This window comes from Malaclemys terrapin, chromosome 7 (genome assembly GCF_027887155.1).
Source record: "Malaclemys terrapin pileata isolate rMalTer1 chromosome 7, rMalTer1.hap1, whole genome shotgun sequence".
Taxonomy (NCBI): Eukaryota; Metazoa; Chordata; order Testudines; family Emydidae; genus Malaclemys; species Malaclemys terrapin.
This window is the reverse complement of record NC_071511.1, coordinates 24354574-24379244: the sequence shown is the minus strand read 5'-3', so window position 1 is coordinate 24379244 and position 24671 is coordinate 24354574. Positions and strand designations below refer to the sequence as shown.

The 24671-nt window shown below is 41.0% G+C and overlaps 1 protein-coding gene across 5 annotated transcripts in view; it reads left to right on the top strand.

Annotated features, from left to right (window-relative positions):
* FLNB (filamin B) overlaps window positions 1-20240 on the top strand; it is a 136213-nt gene extending 115973 nt beyond the window's left edge. For all 5 annotated transcript variants that reach the window (XM_054034966.1, XM_054034965.1, XM_054034969.1 and 2 more), the window contains 10 exons: window positions 647-799; window positions 1803-1925; window positions 4272-4538; window positions 5401-5538; window positions 5635-5750; window positions 7842-7974; window positions 9429-9605; window positions 13991-14209; window positions 15955-16158; window positions 18438-20240. In XM_054034966.1, the coding sequence (XP_053890941.1) occupies window positions 647-799; window positions 1803-1925; window positions 4272-4538; window positions 5401-5538; window positions 5635-5750; window positions 7842-7974; window positions 9429-9605; window positions 13991-14209; window positions 15955-16158; window positions 18438-18625 (1718 nt within the window). In that variant the 3' untranslated portion in view covers window positions 18626-20240. The remainder of the gene's footprint in view (window positions 1-646; window positions 800-1802; window positions 1926-4271; window positions 4539-5400; window positions 5539-5634; window positions 5751-7841; window positions 7975-9428; window positions 9606-13990; window positions 14210-15954; window positions 16159-18437) is intronic.
* Window positions 20241-24671: the final 4431 nt, after the last annotated feature.

Sequence of the window (24671 nt, the reverse complement as noted above, 5' to 3'; positions counted from 1 at the left end):
GTATATAGTAGCTTTCCTGATTTTTTTTTTTTTTTTTTTTTTTTTTTTTGTTCTGTTTTTTTCCCCATGTAGTAGGATTTCTCCTCTTCTCTTCTCCCTCCCCCGCCCCCCCTTATGGGCCTCTTTCGCAACCGGGGAAGGTGCACTTACAAAGTCAGGAAAATATGGCCGTAAAACTACCAGTTTCTGATATGGAATCCAAGTATATAGTACCTGAAACTTCTTCCCCTGTCTGAAACTAATTGACTGAGTACTGACAACATAACAATCTAAGAACTAAAAAACAGGTTATACCTGACTGGGTGGGTAGTATGTTTTTTGTTTTATATTTAAAAAAAAAAAAAAACTACAGAGCTGCGTAAGCTCAAAGGCTTGTCTCTCACCAACAGACGTCGGTCAAATAAAAGATATTACCTCACCTACCTTGTCTCTCTGGTTATACTGCAATACAAATAGCATTAGACTACCTTTATTCAAGGCTTCATGTGACTAGTTCATCCATACACTGAAATGACTGGCTGGCTTACTTGCTTCAAAATCAATTGCCAAGCTTGGATTTGAACCATATTTGACTTCAAATCATTTGTTCATAACTTGAATTTTTTTGACGATACGTGAGGCTAAACTAACATGTTGCAACTTGTAGGTTATGGTGGGATCTCACTGGCGGTTGAAGGACCTAGTAAGGTGGATATTCAAACAGAAGACCTAGAAGATGGAACCTGTCAAGTATCCTATTTTCCAACTGTACCTGGTGTGTACATAGTGTCCACTAAATTTGCAGATGAGCATGTTCCAGGTAAGAAGGAATGGCTTACAGCTTGCTGTACCTGAGTCAGGGACTTAATACCTCCTAGCTCCTGTACTGGTTCCATTGTTTTATATTTGTTGCCTTGGCTGTGACCTGTTTGATGCAGACATTGGGATGTGCATGTTTTGAATCATCAGGGCCTTAAGGGATCACTGAGGTAACATCAAGGGAAGATGTGTTCTGCATCTCGAATACCAGTCTATCAGCCATATTAAATGATGCTCAAAAGACAAAATGGTAGCTTAGAATGCAGGGGGGTGTTTAGCGGGTTAAATGATCCGGTTTACCTCTCCCAGAGTAACTGCTTTAGAGAGGGAAAAGACCAAGAATATTGATGGGACCACCCCTCAAGCAAAGGAAAGACTAGAAGGCCGTACTTTCTGAACCAAGCCTCCTCCGCTGCTGAATTCACACTGCATACTAATGCAGGAGGGAAAAGGAATATCAAATCCTGACCTAAGTGATACTTTCTGCAGGTGCACAGACACCAGGATTAGTCATCCTCTCCTGCAAACATGTTCAGAGCAGGGGGAGCCTCAGTACCATAACTTGGGTATGGGAGGAGTGGATTTCTCCCTTCAGTGTCTGCGCACACACACAAACTTGTCTCTGAAGAAATGTGTAGTAGTGGTGGCCTTGATTGGAGAGGAATCAAAAAGGCACTCACTCAGAGTAGCTGGTCCATTAATCTTGCTAGTTCTTCAGTTGCTGCGTAGGATTAGATAGCAAATGGTATCAATATCAGAATCTTCAACCTTTGGGTTCTTCGCTATTCGTCACAAGGAGTGAGTGTCCAAAATTTCTTAGCCGTGGCGATAATATCTATTTTCTGTCTTTGGCTATGCATTGACTAAGTATCTTTTTTATTTCTCATCTGTTATACTAACCTGAAGAATCTAAAGAAACTGTTTCAATCCTTAATGAATTTAAGTGTAGGATTTTTCATTCTTTCAAATATTTCCAAGCTGAAATGTTGTTGTGCTACTTACAGGTAGTCCATTTACTGTGAAAATAAGTGGTGAAGGAAGAGTGAAGGAGAGTATCACACGTGCAAGAGGAACTCCCTCTGTTGCAACAGTTGGAAGCATGTGTGACCTTAACTTGAAAATTCCAGGTAACATTTCCCAACTGGCTATTCTACTGCGCAAGGTTTAACTTTGTTTTACATCCATGCCTCACTTACCACAGAAAGTATAGTGGGAACATTGAACCTGCAAATGATTGCTTGTTTAGCATGCTGCTAGCTAAAATGTTAAATGTCTTAATGAGACCTGAAACTTATTTAGAGTGCATTTATATTTTAATTCTCAGATGAATTAGTTAAGCCATTTAAGAAGTAGGCTGTAACAATGTTTAACAAATGGAAGAATAACTTACTAAATAAAAGAACAGGAGTACTTGTGGCACCTTAGAGACTAACACATTTATTGGAGCATAAGCTTTCGTGGGCTACAGCCCACTTCTTCGGCTCAATATAGAGTGGAATAAATATAGAGGATATATAACCCATAAAATCAAACCACATATAGTGAAGTGGAAAGTAGAGCTATAGTACAATAATTGTTGTAACTTAACCTATAGACAATTTCTGTGTAACTCTTGTTTGTATTTTTACTTGGCAAACTTAAGGGAAACAGGCTTTTAACAATATAACCTTTAAATCCACTATTGCTTCCTTGGTGTGTTGTAACTATTTCAAAATGCTTATGAAATATTTTCAGTGAAGGTTTTTCATTCAGCAAATGGTATTTAGATGTTCATAATACAAATTAGTTATCTATATTCTCTAAAGTGAGAACTTGTGTAAACCACAGCTATAAGACCTGAGCCACTTGCTTATTTACTGTTTCTAGTGGAAGAACTTTATAGCTGTATTTTGACAATATTTCTCAACTTCTATTACAATAACTGTCCCAGCTGTTCTTGCGTCTTCCCCTCCCTTTATTTCATTTCCTTACTGCCTTCTCTTAGTAACTCAGTTTTAAATAGCTGTATCTCTGTAGAAACTCCCTCATTTGAATTACTTCTGTCTGCTGAGCTGAAAGACAATGGCCCAACTCAGTTGAGAGCACCTCAGTGTCATATTTTCATGGCTGGAGGAGCTACTGTCAGGAGCCAGACTTTCCAGTCAATCTGCCTTTTGGGTCCACAGCAATGCAGAGTGCTCAGTGGAGGTTTTGTAGGGATGGAGGGTACATTTTTAGCTCTGGGAGCATGGCATCTGAGTGGCAGAGTGTTCACATTTAATTACCTAGCCTGACTTGCATAAAATCCCATTCTTACTGAACATGGTGTTAAAAGTGAATATCTGTGGGCAGAAATGTCCTGCGTTAAGGGAGGGAATTTTAAAGAATTAAGTGAAGTTCAATAGGCAAGCAAATCTCCTATTCGCCCCCTTAAAAACAACCAGAAAAGTGACTTTTAGCTACTTCCATAATGTGGAGGTGAGGCCTAACTGTCCTGAAGTGGTGATATACCCAATCTGTAAGACTTAAGAACCAGGTAAGACAGGTGTCAAAAATCTGTCTGGGGATTGGTCTTGCTTTGAGCAGGGGCTTGGACTAGATGACCTCCTGAGGTCCCTTGCAACCCTGATATTCTGATTCATATTTCCTACTTTTTGGATTAGGTGAATGACCGTCTCATGGTGAACAAATACCTTATTTTCAAGAATGCTTCTGAGTTAAACCACAATATTCTGAAATTATTTCCATGATATTGGTGACTGGTTTTTATAAATGTCACCATCCGTATGCTCCTTTATATCTCAAATAATTATGCAGGTTTTTCATGCCTTAATGGCTGGCTGATATTTCACCTCTTCCTAGGAAACTACCTGGATATTGCTGGGCTAGGGTAAATGACTCCACTGTGAAGACCGTGGAAATCCATGCATATTAGCTCTTGACCATCTTCTATTAAACATGTCCATGGTGCTCTGCAAGCATGATCCTAAATCTGTGTAACATTTTGTCACTTAAAACAAGAAAGATTAAACCATTTATGGGGCTTGCTCAACAATGCCAGGCAGTACAGATGCATGTTCTCAAGGGTAATGTCTTCCGTACTAGGAGGGTAGATCTACAGAAATGGTGTATTCTGCCCTTGTGTCAGGGAGCTCTGGATTGCCCTATTGGCACCTGTTGGACTTGGAAGTAGTTCTGATGGACTGTAAAACTCCGAGCCCAGAGACTGAAAGTTACCATGCCAGATAAAGGTGTGGATTCTTTGCAGTTGGGTCTGGGATAGCCTTGGCAGGACCAAGCATGGATGCACAGATTCATTAAATTAAGTGAAAGCTAAAATTCATTGAATCTAGCCCATAATAGATTTGCTCACATTGTTTAGGTGGAATATTTTTACAAGTACCTACAGGAGTTGGCCCTGCAAAGCCCACTGACTCAAATCTCAACCGTAATTATTTTGTTCCATTAGTGACTGCTAACCTCTTTCTATCTAGAAATTGATAGTGGTGATATGACAGCCCAGGTAACTAGCCCCTCTGGAAGAACGGCCGATGCAGAAATAAATGAAGTTGGAAAAAACACATATTGTGTCCGCTTTGTGCCACAAGAAATGGGGGTCCATACTGTGAATGTCAAATACAGAGGACAGCATGTCCCAGGCAGTCCTTTCCAATTCACTGTTGGGCCACTTGGTGAAGGGGGAGCTAATAAAGTAAGAGCTGGAGGTCCAGGACTTGAGAGGGCAGAAGCCGGCATCCCAGGTGAGAATTCCTTGACTTCACTACCAAACTCCTGTAGCTTGGAATACAATATTGCATGTTTGGCTTTAGAGCAGCAAGTCAGGTAGTACACTATAGTCAACTGCTGTAAACAGGACTGTATAGCTTGATGGCTCAACTAGAGCTTAGTTGTAATATTAGTGCATCACTTCAAGCTGTGTAGTGTGCAGCTGAAATACAGGCCAAGGAAAATAACAAATACAGCTGCATTGCATGGGTGGAGAACATCTTGTATAGGCATCTTCAGCTTTTTAAATTCATGTCCAGTGACATGCCATATATTGATAGGACTGTGGTAACGCCAAGGTTGTCTTGACTAGGAACTGACACCTGTCTTACCTTTTAGCTAAATGGCACAAACCCCTAGTAGGCACTACAAAACACTGATGCTACTTGCTTGGGTCTACCTTAGCCTAATGCCAGTGCAGCACATCTACACTAGGGATTTGCATCTCTGTTGCTAAATCAGTGCAAAAAAGTACAGATGGGGCCTAAAATGTAACTTTAACGTGTATTGTAACTTTATATAGAGAACTCTGACCAGGTTGGGCTTTGACTCAGACAACTGTAGTAAACCTGACCGATTCAATGAATAGAGGCAGAATTATATGTTGAAGGTGCTTGTAGCTTCGACCTGTCAGTGGTCAGTAACACTACCTGAGAATGAATTAACTGTTACTATTTTTCTAAATCTAAATGGTACTACTGTTAGTCTTTTTGTCTCTTACTTACACATGGTATCAGTATTTTTCAAACCATTGCATAGGGAATATTATACTTCTTGACCAGAAGGACTCAAAATCTTCACTAGCAGTTAGTCTCTGCTTGTATACTTTGTCAACAGCTGAATTCAGTATATGGACAAGAGAAGCTGGAGCTGGAGGACTTTCTATTGCAGTTGAAGGCCCAAGTAAAGCAGAAATTGCCTTCGAAGACCATAAAGATGGCTCTTGTGGTGTATCCTACATTGCTCAGGATCCTGGTACGTAGTGAGACCAAATACTATTGAAATCACTGCTCTGGAAATTTCTGTAGTTTTTTGGGGGGCTTTCTTACAAACTACTTCCTTGTCTTTCAGGTAACTATGAGGTGTCCATAAAGTTCAACGATGAGCATATTCCAGAAAGCCCCTACCTAGTTCCTGTCATCGAACCTTCAGATGATGCTCGTAGACTCACTGTTACTAGCCTTCAGGTGAGACATAAGGAAGCATCTTCATAATTTACCACATGCTGACTGATTTTTGTCCTTGTTCTCAAAGAGGCTGTAAAAATTCTGTCTTAAGTTTATTAGGTGATCAGTTTTAAATAGATTGATACTTCCACAGCCAAATGAAACTTGTAGCTTAAAAAAAACTTAAAGCAACTGAAAGCCCTTTAGCAATCAAGGGAGATGTAACTAGTCTAGAGGAGATTCTTAAAGGTCAACCTCTAAACAACCAGTATTTAAAACATTAGCCATGCTTCAGTTGCAGACACTAGGAGATTTGGGAATTCAAGTAAGAAGGGGAACAGTGGTCCTGTAAAATGGGATTGCTCCTCCAACTAGCTGGCAGAGTTGCCTATGAGTTGAATGAACCTAGTATAGCCTAGAGCCCCTTAGCCCTGAAATATGTAATGTGAACACTCGCTGTGTTTACTCAAGTAATGCTGAGTTGACTTGTAAGGGGACATGTATAAGCCACAGCTTTAAACCCAAACAAAACTGTGTACACTAACTTAATCAAGCATTTACTTTAGACTTGTTCTGAGAATCCATGTGAGCAAATAGATGAATACAAGGCAGTAATTCACTTATGTGCCAATGTCCTAAAACCGCAGACTTGAACCATTTGAGCTGCATAAACAGCAGCAAATGTGAGTGAATTCCAGCTTTGTACTCATTCTGGGCTCATCTGTTATACTTAACCACAAAAAAAACATGAGTTGCTTCTTGTATTTGAATACAAGTAACATTAAAGGTGTGGTTTAAACCTAAAAACAAGACACTTGGAAGTGAGACTGAGAACCCAGTGTAAGTTAGTATGTTGTACCTAGATCTTGCTGCACTTGAACTGCTCAAGTGGCTCTTACTAGAGTTCTTGTTCTAGGTTGGTGAGATCACTCTCTTCCTTGTCTTTAACACAACCTGATTAAACCTAGATTGAAAAAGAATTAAGATTCTTAGTTTAAAATTAAAGTTGACACTTTAACATGGGGTAGTAATTCTTCTGAGAGCCTAAACAAGGAGTTGCATGGACCTTAATTAGTCACTGTGGTATTGATGATTTTCTTGTGTTTCATTTAAAGACTTTTGACAGGATTGCTCTTAACTACTTTCTCTGCAGAGGGAGATAAAGCTGAATATTCTGTATGACATGTTCAAAAACCTGCACCATCAGTTAAATTTTTCATGAGTGCATTTTAATTTAACTTAAATTCTACTCAGTTACATTTATTTCCCTCTTCAGGATATAGCTGCAAATGGGATCAGGTAAAGTATGTTCTTGTTACAAAACATTATAGTCAACATGGCTAAAGCATAACCAAATGCAACCATTCCTCCGTGATAAGGACCCTATCAATTGCATGAATAACTATGATGTACACTTGTGACTGATTACTTGTTGAAGTCAAACACACAATATTGATCTCTTTACATAGCATAGCAACATCTGGTTTCATGTTAGTTAATCTTTAGTTTGTCATTTGTCATTTTTGATGACACTAAATATCACGTTGCAGGAAATTTAAAATGCATTTAGATCCTCTGACAGCTGCATTGATAGACTTGTCTTACTTCTGAATTAATGTTGGAATGAATCAGCAACTGGAAGTAGAGCTATAGCTAATATGTAACTAACGTCTCAAACATCTGAAAACTGACTCCACCTCCAGTGATAGTGGGTGACCGATATTGAACATTATTGGTGATTGCGTCATGACAGAGTAGGAGTATGAAACTATTGATGGAATGTCAAATTCCTAGCCATAAGTAAATACGCCTTGTTGGGTAGCTGTAGAAAGTGTAATATGGTTCCCAGTTAATCATTAACTGACAAGTCCACTGTTAATATCTACTGGACACAAGTTTGCCATTTTTAAAACGGCAAACAATGAAGATAATGCCGAGAGAGTGCTTAGAGTCAAGACAACTTAACTCTCAAATACTCAACTATGCCTTTGTTTCCTAGCACTAATTTTTTGGTAACTAAACGTAGTGTCCTTGTAAATATTCTGTTAACAATGTCTGTCTCAAACCACTGACAAAACTAAACTTGGTAATCTAAATATATTGCTTTCTTAGGAATCTGGATTAAAAGTTAACCAGCCAGCATCTTTTGCTATAAGGCTTAATGGAGCTAAGGGCAAGATAGATGCTAAAGTTCATAGCCCCTCTGGAGCTGTGGAAGAATGTCATGTTTCTGAACTGGAGCCTGGTAAGAACTTGTATGAATGAAAGTCTACTGTATTTTAAACATGGCACAGATTTCCATATCTTAAATATTAATAGTTGATAAGTTCCTAAGTACAGTGGTTGAATATCATGTTCACGCCAGCTGACTATTCTCTTTGCAACACCAACGTAACTGGCAACTCAAAATCATTCTGACTTGCTTACTTTTCTGGTTTGTTACTAGTAACTAGTCTGGAAACTTGCCTTTTGGAACTATTCCAACTAGAATTGTCCCGTCAGATTGAGGTGTATTTTCTTGCCAGTCTCAAATCAACCTAATGTAAACCCTTTGTAAAAATTAAAGGGAAAATGTTTGATTATTTGAAGAATACCTTACTTCAGGGGGCTAGAATTGTGTAGCTACCTGTCTTGCTCAGTATAAATTCCAAGTACTCCCTATTCACTGGTGGTGTAGTGAAATTTGCACATAATGCTGTTACTGAAACTTTTTGTTCTGGGTGCTGCAAAGTACTTTGTTCTGTAACAATCCATACAGAATCTGATTCTTCCTAAAGGTTTTGTTCAAAGCTACATTTTCAATTGGTGGTTGGCTGACATGGATTGCTACAGAAATAATTAAAAAACAATAAATGCGTTTTATTCTTGTGTAAAGAATAGTCAATGATTTCCTATTTCAGTTACGGTTTTCCTTTTACAGACTTTGGTACAGCAGTTCATTTAAAAGTCTAAATGACTATGGGAAAGACTTGCTGTTCAATTTCAAAAGCAGTTAGCACAGTTCTGTTAATGTTTGGGTATTCTGTTTGCCTCTGGCACAGTGTTTCCGAAGCCTCGAAACAGAACTTAAGTGAAATTCAGACTCTGAAGTCAATGGGACTTTCCTACAAATGACAGTGGGAGTTGCTCAAAGACTCAAATAGCCTTTTTCCTTGGGTTAATGTGTGAAGCCAAAAATGCAGTATGGTCAAGTGACTCTCAAACGTGGAACCCCAAGTAACTTAGCAATTATCCCTGAGGTGCATATTCCCATTTCTATTTGAGAGGGGATTTGGCTTGACTTGATCCATATACCCAATGGACAACAGATTGTGCTTTAAGCAATAATAGGAAAGCTGTGCTGTCCTTGGGCTTACTTACTCTCTAGGTCACAAAAGTAAATGCTCCTGGTGATCTTAACTGATGCATAAGGCAAATGGCTCTACTAGCCAGTCTATTTAACGTTATATTGGTTTTCAGTACAGCTAACAGTTAAGATCACTCACTTCTAAACAAGATGGGGAAGATAAGAGTTTGTCAAACTCTTCATGGCACCATATTATTGACCAAAGTCCTATTTCAGATTGAAAGCAGGACAACTTGTGCAATCCAACTTGGCTATTCAGAGTCCTCAAATTTTACTGGATGTTAAGGAGTGAGTCTGTTTTTACATCCTCACGGGCAATATTACTGAAATATTTCACTGTGCTTGTCTTACAGATAAGTATGCTGTTCGTTTCATCCCACATGAAAATGGTATTCACTCCATTGATGTGAAGTTTAATGGAAGCCATGTGGTAGGCAGCCCATTTAAAGTCAGAGTCGGGGAACCAGGACAGGCAGGCAATCCAGCACTTGTTACTGCATATGGAGCTGGCCTAGAGAGTGGTATCACAGGTAACTTCCCTCGTAATTCTGAAATCAGACTGAATATAGTGTTTAGCCCAATGAAAATTCCCCTTTCTAATGCTTCCAAAAAGCTGATTTTTCGCACTGATTTTTATACAACCGTAAATGTTTACTTTCTCCTTGCCAAGGCAGCTAAACTAACAAGCGTATGTTCTTCCGCCTTTATTTTCTCATACGCATTCTTATTCTGCCTTGTTATAAAGCTTACTAGGATTGTAAAACCAACAATTTGCAGGATTAAAGACTGCAAATTCTGGTGGTTGAAGCAAAGATTTCAGTTGTATTGGTTAGCAACTTGACTAAGCAAATCTGTGCCAGTTAGCTCAACTCAACTTAGGTGGTCCCTTGGAGTTTGGGAAATACTTTGGCTTTATTCCCACATGGGAAGCTCTAACACATGAGGTATGCAGAAGAAGATGGAGGTATTTTTTTAAATAAAGGCATTTTAAACTCCTTGTCCAAAGAACTTTGGAAGAGAATTGATAGTGCAGAATGAAAATTATTCAAGCCCAGATCCACAAAGGGACTTAGGTGTTGCAACACCTGAGCATCATGGGGACTAACTTTTAGGTGTCTAGAATATCACAATCAACAAAAGCTGAGTGAGGTGCTTAGACTCCTATACAATGAATGGGGAGATAAGTGTCTTGGAATGCAATTCAGAAAAGTGAGGACAGTAGGCAGGGAGCTGCCTAAACTGGCCAATAGGAGATGCTGACAAGAAGGGGTGTGTCCCTTGGCTCCATCCCTCCCTGAGAGAGAGCACTCACTCTGCTTAGTGATCCACAAACAGGAACCAGTCTCCTGAAGTCAGGTGGTTTAGGTGCCTACGTATCTTCTTGTGAGTGAGTTAGATGCCTGCCTTGCTTCACACAACCACTTTTAGCTCAGTGGTTGGTGCACTTGCCTGGTATGAGAGATGGAGGTTTGATTTCCCCCTTCTAGCAGAAGGGGAGAAAGGTGGGAGACTGCTGTTCAAATCCTCTTGGGAGTGCTCTGACCACTGAGCTGTGGGGTATTCTGTTGAGATACTCACTGACTCTTCATTGAAGCTGTTCTGTTGTGGATAAATGAGTGATTGGAGCAGGGACACTGGAGTCTGGGTCTCACTTTGCAGGTGGGTGCCCTAACTACTGGACTACAGTAAGTTCCACTCTGGTCCAATGACTTAAATATTTATCCACAGTGGATCATTTTCAACAGATTGATGGAGCCCCACATCACAGTATATCATACCCAGTGCATAGAACACTTCGCTAAGAAGTAGGAGATGCTTGTTCAATACTAGTTTCTCTCTGGCAGAGAGGGGGGAAATGGAACTTGGGTCTCCCACATCCCAGGTGAGTGATGTGACCCAGTGGTTAAGAGTTATAACGTGGGTGGCACCTCTGGCGAGATTTTTCTAATGGACCCACTCTGGTAGGTGACCTGAGCACACCTACTAGATAGGTCAACGAATGTCTATCTTGTCCAGTTTGTGAATTGCTCTGGGGCTTGGCTGGGAAATAAGTGTTTGGGCACTTAGAGAGGGGTGTGTGTGTACACATGTATCCCCACCCTCCCAAGGGGCCAGAACTTAGGTGCCATGTGAGTTTAGGCACCTACAGGGTTCACCAGGAATTCTGTAGATCACAGTGGAGCTTAAACCTGGGATTTAAGCTCCTAAGTACCTTTGTGGATTGGGGTCTCAGCAAGTAAAGGTGAAGATCTTCTCTATGTAATGGAACTCTAGATTTCCCAACTCAAATTATATTGCTATATAACACAAGCATCTAGTCGACTGTCTACTTCCTGTTTGCACTTAGCAATTTTAAAAGTTTAAGGGGGTCTTTAAATTTAAGCTTTGGCTGCTGTTTAAGGAGAAATCACATCTCTCGATTGTGTATTAGGAACACTATAGAGAATGTTTGTTTAAAATCTTACTTAAATAGTGCTCTTGTTGGAAGTCTGGAATCTCCATCATTTCAGCTCTCCTGCCTGCAAATAGTCTGCCAGTTTCTTTAAACATTCAAACAAATGAAGGTATCTTAACTTTACCCTTTGTAATCAAGTACAAAGACATTCTTGTGCTCATATTATGGACAGTTTAAATTATGCCAAAACACTGTAGCCAACTAAAACTTAAGCCTTTTCATTTTGATGTGTGTAGTGATGTCACCCACAGCTAGCATGGTTCCTCCCGCCCCTTTGTTTCCTTTCTCCCTGCTGTGGACTCTGCAGTACTTCCTTTCTGCAAAGGTAGAATGTAGATCTCTGGCAATCCCTGTTTAAAGCTGTTCCTGGCAGTCTAACCAGTGGGGTGCAGAAGAGCAGTGATGGATATAAAATATCCTCACCCTTTTTACCCCCATGGAAACAAGTCACCCTTGACACTACCCACTGACACATTTCAGATGGAATTTTTTAAATCCATAAGCATGTAACTCGGTGGGGTGTGTGTGTTTTTGTTGTTTTGTGTTTTTTTTTTTTTTTTTTCCATTTTGCAGTGAATGACACCAGTATTAGCTCAAGGAATGTGGTCAGTGGTCCCTTATGGAACTAACAGTTCATGTTAACCTGGAAACTGGGAGTCCTGCCATGTTGCCTCCAGCAAACAACTGGCCAGTCTGAAGGACTCTAGGTTTTGGTAGCAACTAGCTAGGACCACTTGAAACCATCTTTCCCTCCTAGTCCCTTAAACCGGCAGAAAAGGGCAGTTGAGTATAAACAAACACTGATGGAATTCACCGCTATGGGAGGTCCAAATTGAATACTAACACACTGAGTATGTCTACACATGGATTTTAAAAAACAAACCCACGGCTGACCCAGGTCAGCTAGCTCAGGCTTGGGCTCCAGCTCTGGGGGCTGAAAAATTGCTGTGTGGATGTTTGGGCTAAGGTTGGAGCCCAAGCTCTGGGCTCCTACAAGAGTGAGGGTCCCAGAGCTCAGGCTGCATTCAGAGCCCAAATGTCTGCACTGCAATTTTTAGCCCTGCATCCTGGGCCAGCCAAGGATGTGCCACAGGTCTCTTGTCCCTGTGTAGTCATACCCATAGCTGCACAAGCAGAGAAAGGGAATAGATTCCCATGCTGCGTGGCATAAACTGATCACTTATTGAGGTAAGGAAAGAATGCTCTCCCAATATACACACTGAACTGGAGTAAGACTCTCCTTCCCAAGGACAGAATATTGGCTATTGCCAGAGAAGGTGCCATATTATGTGGGCTCCATAGTCTGATACAGGATTGCACATCTATTCCTCCAGTCCCCATGGTAGCAGGCATTCTGCTAAACAGTCCTGCTTTGCACTGGTGGGAAAACCAGAATTAGCAACTTCTGTTCCATCTGTTGCCCCATTTAAAGACTTAAACTAGACTAGGAATAGTAAACCTTGGAACGGGAATCTTAAGATTAATTGTAGTATTTGGACCATCTGTGCACAGCTGACCTGCTTCAAGATTGCAGTTATTGAGGCTACAAATGGCTGACAGTAGCCTGAGACTGAAAGCTTTGTGTAATGTTGATAGCATTGTGCTGTTACTGCCTAATGCAAATTAATACTCCACTGTATTGAACTGATGCTATAACTAAACCAAAGCTTTGTTTCTACTCAAGCAGAATGCTTGCAGGGCTACCCAAGGCAATCTGAATAACTGTTGTGCAAGTGATGTATTCACACCAGCAACACTTGGCCAAGATAAATCTTTGATCTACTGACAACTCTTAAGGGGGTCTTCTGTGATGGGTGGCTATAATCATGCAGGGAGATGGGGATCTTATCTGGGTTTAGGACTGCAGCAGAGCTATGTCCGTATAGGCTGCAAAGGGGACTGAAAAGTTTAAGAGTTTCGTTCCCTTTAAATTAGCCTCTCGTGTATCATAAAAGATCCTCCCCAATTCCTGTTAAACTCTTGAGGGGCTTTTCTCCTCCATGTTTCTGATGCCCAAGAAATGGGCAAAAGCATTTGATTAGGAATTGACAATAATGGCTTCATATAAGTAAAACATGGAGTAGTACTTCTGAAAACATACATACCAGAGGCAAAATTCTGCTTCTCTATAAATGTAGAGCTGAGGTAACCCCACTGAAATCACCAGTTTCATTGGCGTGAGGCCAGCATAAGTGAGTGGAACTGGGCCAAAGAGCTTGACCTACTGTATTTAACAATCTGTTTTAAAGCATCAACATCATTTAGACTACTCATGTCTGTCTTTGTTACATACACTAAAGGTGACCACGCTTTTCAGTACCATATTGTTGCCTGCTTTTACTAGCTGAATCGCACATTGATCTTGTGTAACAGTATGTGCTGGTGGTTTGCATAAATAGGTAAGCATTACCACTTTTCCTGCACCCTTGTGTTTATTCTTTATGCTAAACCTCTTTCCAGGATTGCAATCTGAGTTTCACATAAACACAACCAAAGCTGGTCCAGGAACGCTCTCTGTTACAATTGAAGGGCCCTCAAAGGTGAAAATGGACTGCCAGGAAACTCCTGAGGGTTATGATGTCATGTATACACCTATGGCTCCAGGAAACTATCTAATTGGAATTAAATATGGTGGACCTAACCATATAGTGGGCAGCCCTTTCAAGGCGAAAGTCACAGGTAAAAATACTAACCAGTGATGGCATAAACTAAAGACTACTAATTTAGTTCTCTGTAGCATATCTCAGTGCAATACTGCAAAGGGATTTATTGGCAGCAATGTTGAAGACTATCAAGGGCAGAGCATTCCCCACCTCTCTGATCTTCTAGATCAGGGGTAGGCAACCTATGACACGCGAGCCGATTTTCAGTGGCACTCTCACTGCCTGGGTCCTGGCCACTGGTCTGGGGGGCTCTGCATTTTAATTTAATTTTAAATGAAGCTGCTAAACATTTTAAAAACCTTATTTACTTTACATACAACAGTTTTTTATATATTATAGACTTGTAGAAAGAGACCTTCTTAAAAACGTTAAAATGTGTTCCTGGCACATGAAACCTTAACTCCGAATGACTAAATGAAGACTCGGCATACCACTTCTGAAAGGTTGCTGACCCCTGTTCTAGATAATGAGATTCTATTTCAGAACAAGTTGACAGGCACCACTAAGGTGCTTGCTATTGAAAGCTTGTCTGTGGCTGAACAAACTTCCCTATAACATACTGAAAAATTAGTAGCTCCAGCATACTGCATTGGGGGTGAAACATAGCTCACTTTTTTCCCAGTGACAACTACAAAACTTCTCTTGCCCTGATATAAAAGTCATATTTACTGGATGCCATCTCATCTTTGACTTTTTTCCTTAAAGGAAGGGAACCTCTTTAAGGACAAGGACCTGAGTATCTACAGATAATGGTACCTTCTGAACAGCTTTCTTAAGAAAATACAGAAAAACTCAGTGGACTTTGTCTGCTAATACTGTGCTCAAAGCATGGAATGGACACTGCACAACTTGTCTTAGCTGTCGCATCTGTAAAATGCCACCACACTCATGTGCAAAGTCCTGAACAGACTATTTTCAAAGTTTTCTACAAAATTGCACCCACTCTGTTCTGCCAACTCAAGTGTATGAAGTCTCACTGGCCTTTAGCAACTCAAGCACAATACTTCTTTCTCTCAGCCAGTTTTTCACTTCATGAAATCTGAAGTCCCTGTTGGCTTTCAAGCACTGCAGGTGTCTTGGTGTTGGTTTAAAAGCACTGGGATGCTATTGCTTCCAGAAATAATATCAAATGTTCATTCAAATATCTATCGTAGGTGCAAATCTGCAAAAGCATAATGACCAAATCCATCTTTAAATATTGCCCAATACTTAATCATGGTTCATGTACTACTCTTAAACTGTTTGCAAGCATAACTAGCACCTGGTTTGTAAATCAAAATGCAAGAGTTCAAGGAATAGAAAAATCTTGATTACTTGCTGTGTGAAGTCTGCAGTGTGCATATTACCATGCTAGATGCAAACTGAATACTTAGTATTAGCCTCTGTACTGCTGAAGCAAAAATCACTCTTGAGTGGAAGAGTGCTAATACTGTTCTTTAACAACCTCTTTATACTATCACAGGCCTGAGAGTTCTTTTCTTCCTGATTTGAAACCAGGTTCACCACAAGCTTAGAGTAGGCAGTGAACAGAAGAGAACTGAATTACAAGAAGTCTGTTTAGGGCACAGATGTGCCATGTTTGTGTAGTGTTGCTAGTGAATCCTTGTTCCTGATAGAACCTCCAGGTGCTACTGCAGTGAGGTGATTAAGATCAAAATATATTAATCCAGCCTATTGACATAACTACTTTCTCGACTTCCCAGAATTCCTTCTAAATGTACAGAGAAACCTGCCTATTACAAATCTGTCTTCCTTTTCTAGGCCAGCGACTGGTTAGCCCAGGCAGTGCAAATGAAACTAGCTCAATCATGGTGGAATCGGTGACTAGGTCATCAACAGAAACTTGCTACAGTGCCATTCCCAAGTCTACATCTGATGCCAGCAGAGTGACTTCCAGAGGTGCAGGACTCTCAAAGGCTTATGTGGGTCAAAAAAGCAGCTTTACTGTGGACTGCAGCAAAGCAGGTATGGGTTTAAGAATTTGATCTCAAAGCAATATGTATCTGTAACTGTTTAATTGATGGAGGATGAAAAACTTTAGCTCTTGGATCCCAGGGTGGTAAACTTCCAGCTAACTGAATTTATCTCCTAGGAATATGACTGTGCTGTGAGCTGCCTATTTTTGGCCATTAATCAGAACTGAATGTGAGTGGCACTCACCTGACTCATCAGGCATAAACTAGCCTAATGGCAGGAAGAAGGGGAATAATCAGTTGTGTTGCAAGACAAACCTCCCTCCTTCCACAGCATGGATTTCAACTGTTATGCTAGCTCTAATGGAAGGTTGTGCACAGCACCAAGTACCATGCATATGGGGCCAAATAAACTAATGATTGAATAGATAACAGACCCTGCCTGAACAATTAGGGCATCTACACTTGCAGATGTAGAGCGCTGTGAGTTAAACCCGCCATCATAGAGCGCAGTAGGGAAAGCGCTGCAGTCTGTCCACACTGACCGCTTCAAGCGCACTGGGGTGGCCCCATTGGCAGCACTTGCAGCGGCATTATGGGCCGCTATCCCAGCATGCAAATGACTGCAACGTGCTTCCCGAATGGGGTGGAGTGTGACAGTGTGGTGTGTGTATGTCAGGGGAGAGTGGGGTTTTTGGGGTGCTGAGTGTCAGCATGCTGTCTTGTAAGTTCAGCATTGACACCTTGAGGGTTAACTAGCAAAGTTAAGAGTGCCAGATGATGGCTCTGCCCAGAGTGTCTGTCAGCTTTGCAACCTTGAATTAAAGATTTGGATGGATGGAATTTTTTAAAAGGCAATTTTATTTAACAGATAAGTTCTACTCTTTAAGAGGTGTGTGGTTTTTTTTAATTTACAGCCCCTTGGTAAGTTGTAAACAGTATTATGACAGACCAAATAAGTATTTTAAACTTGCTTGGCATAGCTAAGCCCTTTGAACTTTTTCCTAAAATGGCTTTACACTCCTGAAGCTTTCCTTTTGTAAACTGCAAGTTACAAGCAGATGACACATTTAAGTTGCCTTGTTACTATTTTAATTTGCCTTTTACGACTTTTACAGTCCTCCCTCAAGGTGACACATTTTGTTAGTGTTAGCCATCAAAAATAATCCTTGTGATACTGCTGCTTTGATGTGGGCTTTCTTTACCTTAAGGATAACTAGAGATTGTCCTTTCCATGGCTGCCAGTGGGTCCGATTCTTTGAAAATTTCAGTGGCATTTAACAGACCTTCACTGTGCTTTGCCAAGCATTTTTCTCCAATACCTTGCTCTGGAGTTTCTTTTTGCACCCAGTTCCAGTTTCCCTCTAATTCTCTGGGGAATTCATTATATTTGGGTCCACCACTTCTCTAATGTGGTACTAACTTCCTCAGATTTAAGCCCTTCCAAATGCCATTTGCTAAACTGCTTGTGATCCTTGCCCATAAAGCTACAAGTATAATAAGCTATACTGTTACCTGCTCCAGATGAATGGAATCTGAGTCATGGCGCACCACTATGTTGGGGTTCCCCAAAAACCCATTCAACTCCACTCTCTCATCACTCAGGTTTCTTTATTTGACCTACATCAAAGCTGCACTAGTTGATCAGACGGAAGTGTAGGGGGTGGATATAGGGTGTACCACACATCCAAAATTATACAGCGAACTTTTCCTTTACATACTTACACAGTATTGCATTTACTATACAGTGCATCACATGTTTTGGGATTGTCTTGGTCCCTTTATAGGAACCAGTCCCTGTACAGCATGTATTGTCCATGCACAACTTACTCTTAACCCTGGAATATTACGTAGGAGGGAATCTTATCCATGATCTTGTCCTCTGTAAATGGTTCCCTGGGTATTCCTCCTCTTTTTAGCTAGTACAGACATTGTTTCCAGCCTGCTGATCTATTTACCTCCCTAATCCTGTCTCCCAAGACAAGGCCCCACCTATGTCCAATTACTCACGTCAAGCCAGGCCAATGATGGTAGCAACATCTGGTATGCAGGTCAGGCACTATACGTGCAGCTGAAATATTAGCTTAATGAGGGTGCTTCTTCCCAAGATGTAAATACAAAATCCTTCTAGGTTCTAAAATGGCTTAACCAAGCCTCAGACTATTGCTAGATAAACAAATCACTACAGTAATGGCCCAAAACACAGAACAAGATGGTAAGCACTTCGGGTTGGGAGACCATTTTTGTGGTGGTGCAGTGTTCATTGCTGTAAGCCACCTGTTATTACCTAGCCATAATTGTAAAAGCTAACCGTTTCTCATTGTACCATAGGTTCAAATATGCTGTTAGTTGGTGTCCATGGACCCACAACACCATGCGAAGAAGTTTCTGTGAAACACTTGGGAAACCACCAATACAATGTAACGTATGTGGTCAAAGAGAAGGGTGACTATATTCTGGCAGTGAAGTGGGGCGAAGCGCACATTCCTGGAAGTCCATTCCATGTCACTGTTCCTTAAGTTCTTCTAGGATCTAATCTTTGCATCTGCAATTCAGTTTTATAAAAATACTGTTTGCAGTTCTGTTGTAAAATACAGTAGTATCTAGATACGTGCAACTCACATTTCAATACATCCAAAAGTAAATTCTATAACTGTTTTTAGAAGTGTTGCAACTTTTTACCTAAATATAATACTATGTAATGTAAATCTATTTAATATCCTTTTTAAAATTGTAACTTTAGTACTGTCAGTGGGTAACTATCAACATTGAGAATTGTGGATAACTAAGACACTAATTTCCTTTGTGGATGTTAAAGACTTGAGATATTGAAAACTGGAATTTGTATTTTGTAATTGGGTATCTTAAACTACTGATTTGTTTTTTGACTGGAGACTTTACATTTAGTTGTGGAATGTGACTTGGGCTGTCCCCAGTTCAAATTCTTTTCTGTAAAGAAGTGAGGTAAAACTGGTACTAAATATGTGCCTTTGTATACTTGACCAATTTGCATACTTAACATTATGAAAAGCTATTAAAGTGGCACTACCACTCAACATGAGAATATTTTACCAATGCTTTGCTGATTGTTTACACTTAAGAGAAATTGCTTAATTTTGCTATAGCAAACTTTACGCTGCCAGGAAGCAACTTTCAGTCTGCTTTCAGCCCTTCTGCATTTAATGCCTTGAAAACTATATTGTTAGCTTTTTTTCCCATGATGCTTGTAATGGTGGCTTTAATTAGCTTGGGCTTCTAGTGAAACTTACTATAGAAGCTTGCTCCACAGATTGCCAGTGTGTGATCAATCATTACTTTGGTCACAACTTCCCAAAAGTCTTTGCTTCTAACCACAAACTCCAGTCAGTTGGTTTAAATCCTTTAAATCAAGTTATCCAAGCCAGGTGTGACTCCATACAGCTCAGAAGCCTCTCATAAAAGGAAAAGATCAAAAGGTTAGCATCACATTTGGGGTATTCATCTGCTCCAAACTTAACTTTAACTTTGAAAACTAGCTCTACACAGTAGCATGTCTGAAATTATCAATGAATAACAGTGCTCTGAATCCCCAAGGCAACCATAGTAGGCACAAGATCCTAATCCTTTTATGAGAACTGCAGTCCAAAGACTTCAGTAAAGCACCTTCATTTCCTGAAATCGCTTTCATGCTGCAAACTTTCTAAAATGCACAAGGGCTCATCCATCCTTATGAGTAAGGAATGAACACTTAGTTCTAACTTTCATGATAGTGAAGTTTTCCTCCATAACAAATGCTGAACTGAAGTTTACTGCCAACTGCTGTGGTCTGAGCACAATTTTTGGCTAAATAGCTTTAACTTTGTATGATGAGGAAGGATTTGTTGGAAATATGTTGATGCTTCCCTCCTAGTGAGAGGTTCCCACATATAGCTATTTTGTAGGAGTTGTATGTCGATGCACTACTTTTGAGCACAGTTTATTGGGGAAATTGAGTAATTTTTTTACTGTGCTTTGTGCCTTAATGTGAAATGCTTACTACATTGTAAACTAGGGCGTAAAAACAAATAAAACTGGAATAAAATGCAAGATTGTAAAATTGTATCTTAACTTATTAAAACAATGTTGCCTTCATTAAAATGTGCATGTTAAAAACCACCTCCGATTGTCTTCTCCTATTTGAAGAAACAGTAGTTCTAGCTTGGTTAATACAGTAACATCACTCTTGTGCGGCATGTCTAACTTCCAGCCACATGTACATCTACTGTCCCTAAAACTAGTCACCAACTGTGTGGAGGATGTGTAGTAAACATCTGACTGTGCTTGGCTCAAAAGATGAGGCACTTGATGATAAATGAGTAGTTTACCAACTCCAAAGGCAGTAGGTGGACTGAATGGCTTGCAGATGGGTAAAATATGGAGGCTGTGGGTACCATCCATGGGGGTCTATAGTAATGAACATTTGGATGTTCAGTGAGTTTTGTTTTAAAGGAGTTGAAGGCTTCAGTCCAGTTCCCAGTGTCCAGTCCTGACCCGGCACCTTGCTGGTAGTCTCTGCCAAGGATTTGAATGTGGCAACTGAACAGTCCTCACCCTTCCAAGTGAAGCGGAGTCTTTAAAAGCTGATATTGTTCATGCTGAATCTGTTGTACTTCAGTTTGGATGGCTAATACATCAGCACTTATTTGGTCAGTCATTAAATTCCTTAGAAACTAATCAAAGATTTGTTTTGATGGTCCAAAACTCCCTTCCAGACTAGGGGCTTTCCTTTGATAACTGAAAGGCAGAATCTGCATTTACTAAATCAGAAAAGGTGGGTGGCTTCCACCTGCTTATTACACCCTTATCTCCTTAGGTTTAACACAGCAATATGTTGCTGTAGAAACTAGCAGATGTTTCTATAAACAAGCACTCCCACTCCAAATACTAGCTCTGAAACCAGAAACTCTGTGCGAGTTACTGCTGCCAAGGAGGCTCCTGTATTGCATTTATGTCTCTCCTAGTTGCAACTGACCTAGCACAAAGCTAATGAAGCCAGATAAAGGCTGACCTTTTCATTAAGGTGAAACTATCCCACCTGTTGCAGCAAACAGTTGAGAAAATGGGTGTGCCTTTAGTGCTCTAACTCACCCTACCAAAGGGTTGCATACTGTGCTCTGGCAGAAGTTTCTTTTTGCCTGCTACCATTTAACCCTTCTCTGCCTTATCCTGTAGCTGAACCTAAGAGTTGTCTTCTCAGCCCTTCATCCAGGTTACTTTTATGCGAGAATCTAAACACTGGTTCTGTGCCACGTTGCTATGTATGCTATAGAATGCAAACTATTCTACCTGTGTGTACAATATACAAGGGCTGGTGTGACTTAGTATAAAAATCCAAGTGACTTATCCACAAAATTGAACTTGCTAAATGTATTGCTAGTGAATGGTGGGTTTAACGTAAATAACCCTCAAGTTTCATGCAACTTTTGTCATGCGGGCTGGTTTTGTCTCCTCTCTGGGAGCAAAATTCGCCCTATTGGAATCAAAACTCCAGCATTACAACAATAAAGCTTGAATTTTAGACCTTTTAGAATAATTTAACTCAGGGTTCACATCTCTGCTATACAAACCCATTACCCACTCTAGTTCCAGTAACAGTAGTGGGATTGCACACAAGCCTCTCTTAACTGGTCTCAATCCATACCTTGGAATATGGCCACCACTAGAATTTTACAAATAAAGGTTATGCATAAATGTGGCTACTTGCTAACTTCACAAAGGATTTTTGGGTGGATAGTGCCCAATTTATTTCTGAACTGGGGGAGGGGTGAGGACCAAGAAGCTGAGACCTTTCAGATTTGAAATACCAGGTTTTTTGAAAGCCCCCCCCCAAGCTAGCTGTCCCTTTGAAGTTTGCATCCAAATGCACACTTGCATCAGCTGGGAGCCATGTCCTTTCATCCTTCTGTGAAAACAGGAGTTCAAAAGACAGCTTTTATAATGCTCACATGTACCTTACCTTTTTACTCTTCCAGCCACTTGGAGTAAGGAACAGAAGCAGCTGAATGAGTATTAACTTTGGCTCAGCAGATGACCACTAGTGAGCTTGACAGACGGTGGCTGGCTTCACTTGCAGATGACCACTTGCAATACTGTTGACTTTGGAAGGCAAAATTGTGTGGGCGCATGTGTTTGGGAGGGGGGAGGCAAAATTGGGAGGGGGACTGTTTTGGGAGGGCAATTTATGTTGAACTGAGCCATTCCTGGGGGAAGCAACTGCTGATAGTCTCCTCAATAGTTCTCATTGAAACTGGGGCAGGGTGGGGGAATTGCCCTCTTTTTGGCTCTGAGGGTAAGTGGCTTAATTATCTTCTGTATTTTTTGGTGAGCACCTAGAATGTTGGACAGGTGCTGTTCTGTTAGAAATCCAAAACAATGGCTTCATCCCCAGTGTCTCTCTCAGAATGCACCTACAAAAACATGGAACTACCCATCTGATGTAAGACAACTAGGTCTGGTTCTCAATCATATGAGAGCAGGTGAGTACCAACATGCTGAAAGCCAGCCCAACCTTGTACTAGGCCCTTGCACACTCACTATGGAAACAAGCATTACAGGGCGGGGAACCTACTTGAAGACAAATGTCTTAATTGGAGTTCCATTTAATTCACTTTGGTGGTTTGTAGTGGTGTTTGGGGGCATGCACCCCAAACATGGCCATCTGAGATCTACCAAATGGTCTACACAGAAAGTAAAGTATCCTGTCTAGGATAGTGGCCAGTACCAACTTCTCCAGAAGGAACAAGAAACCACAGAGGGCAACGATGATGCTTGCAGCAGAAATAATATCCTTTTTGTTTAGGGGTTGTCTTATGAGTGAGGCTTGAGTGTTTATATGCCTTCCAAAAGCAGGGAGTAACCAGAGGTCAAATCTTCTCCTTGGCAATGAAAATAACATCCTGGGCAGAGAAGAAGTTGCTACCTTGGAAGTCAGTTCACTTAAATACAGAAAGGGGAGAGCTCTAGTCCTCCACTTGCCTAGAAGATGCTTTGGGCTTGTTTGACAGCCAAGGAAACCACATTACACATGCAGAAAAGATTAAACCTCTTGAATCATGGACCTGGAACACCTACAGTTAACAGCCTGGGCTGTGGAAGGAGGTATAGCTCAGGGATTCGCCATTAGCCTCTGAGGCATTTTGGTGTCCAGACAGAATGTAACCAGGAAACTCCATTGATCTGATCAAATTCAGTTTCTGGTGCAAGGGGAAATAAATATCTCGGGGGCCAGTACTGCCTCTTTGTTCAGTGCCCAGCCCAGTGGGGCCCTGACCTCCAGATGCTACTGCAATCCAAATACAATAATCACACTATTTTGGTGATCTCAGCTACATTAGCTTCTTCAAGATCGTTGATTGCTTCCTACAGCTCCAGGAAATCTTGAATCAGAGCCGAAAAACATCTACCAGATGGATGTACTCATCAGATGAGGTTCTCAATATGGGTGGCCCAACAGTCTGGACCCAGTCCAAACCTCAGTACTGAAATCCTTGATTACTTGCATCATGACAGACCTTAGAGATGCTTAAAACAGGCCAGCCTTTTGTTCATCTCTATGGTCTGTCATGGTTACCCGGCAAACTGCATCTTAGACCCCTTTGAGTCTCCCTCAAGTTTTCCCCTTAAGGGACAGGTTCCTAAATTTAATAAACTTCTTTTTCCTCCCCCCACCCCTGGTTCCTGAATGTATTAATCAGACAGGTCCAACTCTGCTTGGGCACTTACAGGTTCCCAAAGGGAAATTTGTGTAACAGCATATGTTTGCAGTGACACAGAACCAGCAATTCAAAGCATCATTTATACTTTTCCCAAAGATATAAAGCATTTAGAGCAAATGGTAGCAACGCACGCTTGAATATAACACCTCTGGAATCCCCCAGAGTTGCAGAAAGCAGTCTGCCCCTGCTCTGTGCCTGCCTCTCAGCTTTTCACTGACACGCTGGGCAGTCTCTTAGCTCATTCAGTGCCCTTCCCTTTTTCTAGGGTCTCTGAGGTTTAGATTTCCTTAGATCCCAGGCTTTGAAGAGTAACCCGGTCCAGCTCAGTGGACCCTCTATTACCTCTTGCAGGAGCACGATAGCCATGTGCTGCCCCCAAAGACAATGCTATTCAAAAATCTCATCTTGTGTGTATGGGGCGCAAGCTCCCCTAATGTGACCACGCCATCTCGAAGAGCCACAGTCACTGGAAGGTAAGTAATCCTTCTTTCAAGGTAAGCCCCTCTTTCCACAATTCCTGGGAAATAGTTCTATTTTGTTCCAGAATGGCATGAATGGACATTTCTAGTGTTCTGAAGATGCATCTCAAGCACATGGAATACACATGCCAGTTGTATCGTGTTTGTCTCATTCCATCTAAAATGCCAAGGCCTTAGGGTCTCAAGTTGTTGCAGGTATGCTATTAAAATCCTGCATGGGTTGGTATGCAAGACATCTGGGAAACTATTCACAGAAAGTCCATAGGGGCATTGTGGGGGGGGGGGGGGAGGGGGAGGGAAAGGTGAGTCTCATCTGACTCAGATCTGTGAAATTAATTTCTATTCCTCCACAG